The sequence below is a fragment of the Lottia gigantea genome (assembly GCF_000327385.1).
Source record: "Lottia gigantea unplaced genomic scaffold LOTGIsca_608, whole genome shotgun sequence".
NCBI classification, from domain to species: Eukaryota; Metazoa; Mollusca; class Gastropoda; family Lottiidae; genus Lottia; species Lottia gigantea.
The window spans coordinates 4,761-11,254 of NW_008710078.1; the positions used below are offsets into that span (position 1 = coordinate 4,761).

Genomic DNA, 6,494 nt, shown 5'->3' on the forward strand with positions numbered 1-6,494 from the left:
GATTATAATAGTTTTGCAGTTTTTAATTTTTGGAATGTATAGCGTTCTTTCAGGTAATTAAGTATTTTCTTCAATTTAGAAGTTGAAATGAAGTCGTTTTGTGTCGCTCTCGTCTTAGACATACTCACCTTACCAATTATTTGTTTGTTTTATGAGAAGAAAACATGCTAATCTTGTCATGAAAAAAATCGTATTTTGATTACTAATAACCATTGTTCTTGTGTATTGTTGTAGTAAGTGTGGATTATTTAGTGTAATTTTTTTTTAGTATACTTGTTTACTACCAGAACTTTAAGTAAGGTTGTTCTGTGATAGTATTTATTTCGTGATAGTATTAATTTCGTTTTGGCTGCGTTTTATTTTTTTTATGCCAACATTTAATGTTGAGCTTTTTTTTGGCGCCTACCTCAATATGAGTTATTGCCCTTATTCTTGAAAACGGTTCAATGGGGGTGATATTCCAATGGGTAAATTTTGTTTTACTCTATACGGAGCGATTTTATTTTCAGAAAAACCGATGTTGTTTACATCTTTCCATTATTCAAACAAAGTAAAAATTTGTAAAGATAAACATTGGCAACAATACCATGCCAGCTCAGATGGTAATATAGTATTTTTAACAGCAGATATCAAACAGCGTGTCTTGTACTGGGTCACAAAGAATGGATACTTCTCAATGGCTCTGGACGGCAAGAAGACGGTTGTGAATCTGTCAAAGAAATTTGGAAATAGATTAATTTTCAAAGGTAAAATATACGTATTCTCTAAAATCGAAATAGTTTTGTGGGCTTGGGTGTATTATTAATTTGCAATGTAAATTAAAAACAAATATTTTGGTGGGATTAATTACATTTGGACAACTTCCATTGTTTATCTACAATAAGCCTTATAACACGATTAAGGGGTTATTTGTCTATATCGGGGTACCAGTCTTTCAATTGAGGGGCATGTGGTGCTTTTGACAAATTAGTTAAGGAAAGCCTATATTCTAACATAAATATTACATTTACCCTCCTATATTCTACACAAGGATTTTAATAAACAATCCAAAAATATTTAAAGAAAACAGTGAATATGTATCAAAATATCAAAATCTTACGAAAAAACTGAAACAACCTGCCTTCCCTTCTGTAAATAAACAATGCAAAATTGTCCTCGTCCTGACGCAGAAAATATATTGAGATCCGCTTTACTTATATCATTGAAAAGAAATGTTATTCAAATCAATCATTTTCATCTGACCTATTTCCTTCTTAAAGAATTTTTACAGCGCGCCGTGGTTTTGCAAAAATTAGATGCTATAGAGTTTAGAGTACACGATGGTGAGATAATATTTGCTGCAAGTTATTGGGGTTTGATGAAATTTGATGTGAAGACGAACAAACAAGTTTTCAGTTTGACAAATTCAACTATAAAGAAATTTAGCCCTGTATATTCACTGTTTGAGATTGATACTCATAGTAACCAAGTCTGGTACGTTAGTTGTATTTGTTTTTGTTTAATATTTAAACAACAGCTTCTCCCTGACGATTGTGGATTGAATAACAGCATGTCCATGAGTGCAATTAAAACCAATAACACCCTGAGTTATCATATTACAAACAAAATTGGATAATTTTAATTAATAATAACCTATCACATATAAAATAAAAATTCAAATTATGTTTTTCAAAATAGTGAGATAACGGACCAGAATCCCAGTGAACACGGGTTTTGCTATAAAAAAAATGGTTAGTCTACGTTGTCAGGATAACAATATGAGCAAATTTATTGGAGGTACACGGCATCTTATAACGTGCAGAGTCTCGCGCACACCTTACAGATCATTATTCTACCAGAACGACACGACAGAGACGTGCATCATTCTCTGAGATAAATTGAACCAAACAAGCCGTTGATACGATCTTGATCTATTGTGTTGCAGTTTGTATTGGGTTGGACCAGGTGAACAAATAAGCAGATATTTGATAAAATCCAATATAAACTATGTGGTTGTTCAGTTGACCCAAGCTAGCTGGATGCCTATAAATGTGTACCGTAAGTATTTAACAACGATATATTCTTTTCGTATTATTTCTATAATATTTCTGGATAAGGTAAATACATTGACAGCAAAATGTCGGCTTTGTAAGTTACGTTTAACGTCTTTGCTTAAATATTATAACAATTACTATTAAATGTACACTACACATAAGGTGTAAGGTGATGATTGAAGTGGACGTCGGACGCATGATGAAAATCTCGTCTACAGCATGACAAAATCGGGAGCAATAATTGGACTCGATATCATATTAGCTTTAGTAGAATTATGTAGAATTATAAAATGTGAGTCTGAAAATAACATCTGCTTCTACTTAACAAACAGGATGCACCCAGCTAGCATAGGATCATTTCTATTTATGATCTCTGTAATCGTTTTGGATGTATATTGAATTTGCCGAGTTACACAGCATCTCTCTAATTGAATATTTAAAATGTTCAAGATGATTTTCCGTCATTGTTGCTCTTTCTATTTTAGAACAAAGGGTTTACTGGAACGGTTTTGCCGGCAACTATTTTAGCACTAATTTTAACCTACAGAACAGGCAATCTTGGATTTCTGACAATATTGTTTATATTATATTTGGTGGAATTATGTATTATTCATATCACAGGTAGATATATTGAAATATTGTACACAGAACAACACTGTCGGTGGTCAAAGCAGTCAAATACTGTATAAGAAATAATGCCCTATATATTTAATTGCTAACACTTATTGCAGACTACCAAAAGAAGTGGACAAATCGTATGAAATCATATTGTTTTGCGCAGGTGGTAATTTTTACAGTTTTGATATCCAGCAACTTTTGGACAATCGTTGATTAATTGTTCTATTCAGTGAGGCTATAGCTTCCGGCATGAAAGAGATTGCTAGAGAGAACAAAAAAATGAGTCTTATCAAGGATCCTGAAAGGTTTGGAGGTTCCGGCACATGAGCGGTCTTGGTCGGAGACTTTTGTCGCCGATCACAGTTCTGTCTTGAGTTTCAGCGACTGGCACAGGCACAAAAGGAGACAAAAATCTGCAGTCGGTCGTTTTCCACCTTGTCGATAATCACGTAAGAAGCAGACAATTATCAAACCTGTTTGATAATATAAATCCTGTCGGCGACACGGTAATCTTGTCGTGGAAGCACGGGCATGCGCGAGATTTTAGTCAAGATTCGAGTCGGAAACAAAAGTCTCAGGCCAAGACCGCTCGTGTGCGAAAAGCTGAAGAGAAAGACAAGGTTGAAAACACCTTTTCTAGGAGTATAAGCAAGTTACCTTCATCAAATTATGATTATGTATCAATTATTTGTCTACCCCAATTTGCTACCCAAGTTCAATTTCAATTCAAAGAGAGTATTGACGGCACCCACAAGCCATTTGATTAGCGATGTTTTGAATAACGATATATAAGATTCGAAACACCACAACAGTTTGTGGATACAACTAGTTGACACATCGAACGAAACAGGTCATTATTATAAACTTTTTTTTCAACATTTCAGAAACATTTCGTCACAGTTATCCAAGGTAGTTTATCCTTTGAAACCCTTCTATAGTCCTTGTCCTGCCACATTCGTTTACAAATTGGTGGTCATTCCTGAATCTGAGCAGACTGTTATTAAAGACTATGATAATCGGGGCGACGACAAGATTGTAAATGATGACGATCAAGATGTTGATGAGGGACATGACAAAGATGATGTTAAAACTAGTGTCTGGTCAACAGTAGGTTGGAGTTTAGGATGTTTCTTTACATTATTCATTCTGGTGATAGTCTGCCTCAGAATATATAAAATGGTCAGGAGAAATCTAGTAAGACAACCTAATCATAACACAACAGAAGAAAATATATATGATATACCTGAAAATATCTACAAAGGTGATAATTCTTTATACAGAGATTCAAGCTTTAATTTAGGTTCTGAATCTCAGTATGTTGATGTTCGAATCTAAGACCATATATTTGTCGCATCAATTCATTCAGATTGTACAAGTCACCTCACAAATTGATTGAAATTTTCAAATTATACAAGGAATTAGCATTCCTGAACTCGGATCAGCAGTAAGAAATCTTCTTTTGTTAATAACACATAAAGTACTTGAGTGGCCTTTCGTGTAAGAATGACTCCAGTAGTAGATCTTGTAAACATATATTTACTCTAGTGGTAGATCTTCAATATTCACTCTATAAGTAAGTCTCGTACACTTTCCCTTAAAAAGAATTCTGTTTATTCACTTTAGACGTGGAGTTGCACTTTTACTCTAGTTGTGTATCTTTTATTTTTACCATAGAAGTGGATCCTTGTAAAGAATTTTGTATTTTTACTTTATTTGTATTTTCATACGCCCACATTAAATTGTGGACGTAGATTACAACTATCCGTCCACCCATTCACTTTTCTTTTAAACACTATAGGGGCTTTTTTTTTATCATATCTGAATTAAATTTAGTACGCATGTATATATTGATTACATATTGGTCATGTCCGAATGCTATTCGAAATGGGTTATTGTCCTTAAAGTAGTGAAAACACGTTACAAGAATAAAGCACAAAAGAGGAAAAAGGTTTTATCTGATCTTGATAAAACTTGGCATGCATGTATATATTGATGAGATCTTAGTCAAGTTCTAATTTGGCTCATTTAGATAACGGATTTTGAGTCATTGACCTTGATTTGGTACAGTTCAGCTTTCATGAAATTTGGTGTGATCATTAATACTGATTTATTATTTATTATTATTTTCATTTATTATCTTGGACTGATTCCAATTTGACCATTTTTCGATGACTAATTCGATCTTTTCGATAAACGGGTTTTGATTTTTAAAAAAACGCGTCAAAAAAATTTCTTTGTGAAAACAATAGTGACTATAGTTTTTATCTGATTTACAGGAAATTTGTTGTGATTATTCATATTGATAATATCTTGGACTGATTGGAATTCGACGGTTTTTGAGCTATTGTCCTTGACTTTGAAATAAAAACGGTTTTCACCTGATATTAATGTAATTTGGTGTGATCATTTTTATTGATGAGATCTTGGTATAAGTTATTTACAGTAAATATATAAATATGAATAAATTCAAACTACAAATGCATTATGAGGATCTGTAAAATGAGAAAATTCATATTTAGTTATGAAAGACTTGATTATTTTTTCTGACAGCTGCCTGTGGGCGTATGTTATTTTGCCTGGTAAGCTATCTTTTTCTTACCATAGTGGTGGATTTTGACTTTATGTATGTCAAGAATCATTCGCGTTTGCAAGTGAATATGACACTTGTCCTTTCCTGAGACTCAGCCATTTTTATTAACAGATATATATATAAAAACTAGAAATAGAAACTGAAATGCCTAGTTTGGAAATTTTTGAATGAATTATGTGATTTTCGTGCAGATGTGGAACCATGGCCTGTAATTTTGACCATGCACAACACTACCTCAAGAATACCATCTGTCCTCATTCTGTAAATCTTCAAGCTTCTCTTTGATGAGATAAGTTATTTAGCATCAGTTTTCAATTGATCAGCCCGGCTGTCCGTACTATTGCTGCGATGTACCTCCTTGCTTCATGTCGTATATGACCACTGTGTAGGTTCACAGAATTTCCTTCATATTAAATATAACATATTTAAAGATTAAAGATATAGCCTGCCACTAAAGTGGTATTTACTAAAACTCCCTTCAAAAATTTCACGGGCGTCATGTGTTTCTTCTATCATCCGAGGTGTTTTGTCCTGCAACCCGGTTTAAAGGGACTTTCCGCTTTTTTGTAGGTCGAATGTTTTTTACTCAAATATGTGAAAATTCTATACAACAAAATCTAGAGAGTTGGTCAAAAATATTCGAAAACATTACGTAAGGTTTTTCAGTTCGTTATGCTTTTTGGAAGCTGTTAGTTCACTACTGTACGAAGTTCAGTAAAATAAACACCGAATTGTAGAGAAATAATTATGTCTCCTACGTATTCTAAAGGTTTCAACTAGAAATAAATCCGAACATCAAAACTAGGTCAATTGCTTAAGTAACAATTAGCTCACTCCGTTTTCAATTAACCCTTTAAAAACAAATTCAGTTTGATCAAGAAGATACATAGATATAATAGCATACAAAAAAGCAGAACGCTCCTTTAAACTTGGTTTTACACATGTGACATGTCATATTATCATAATTTTACACTAGTATTTTTTTATCATCACAATAATATGTGGAGTTACCACCAGATGATTCTATAATTTTACACTAGTTTTTGTTTTCCCTCCAGTTTTGAGCAGCGATGGCGGATGTGGCTCCAGGTAGGGTATGCATACCCTGTAAACACCTTATACTACAGTGTTGAAACCTATTTTCGAACACCGAATTTCGTCATTTTCGGATTTTTTTTTATGTCTTAGATGTTTCTAACGACTTCATTCGTTGGACTATATTCTAGCAGACTACACTTGAAATTCCGATTACA

General features: G+C 33.3%; 2 protein-coding genes across 2 annotated transcripts in view; both read left to right on the forward strand.

Moving 5' to 3' along the window:
- Window positions 1–2,116: 2,116 nt before the first annotated feature.
- LOTGIDRAFT_175980 (hypothetical protein) lies at window positions 2,117–3,986 on the forward strand (the record flags this gene model as incomplete). The annotated part of the gene is made up of 2 exons (XM_009064183.1): window positions 2,117–2,127; window positions 3,536–3,986. 2 exons carry the CDS (start codon window positions 2,117–2,119, stop codon window positions 3,984–3,986), a joined length of 462 nt encoding a protein of 153 aa, XP_009062431.1.
- Window positions 3,987–6,311: 2,325 nt separating this feature from the next.
- LOTGIDRAFT_175981 (hypothetical protein) overlaps window positions 6,312–6,494 on the forward strand; it is a gene marked incomplete at both ends in the record, with an annotated part of 2,857 nt that continues 2,674 nt past the window's right edge. Inside the window, one exon of the mRNA XM_009064184.1 lies at window positions 6,312–6,330. Within this exon, the coding sequence (XP_009062432.1) occupies window positions 6,312–6,330 (19 nt within the window). The remainder of the gene's footprint in view (window positions 6,331–6,494) is intronic.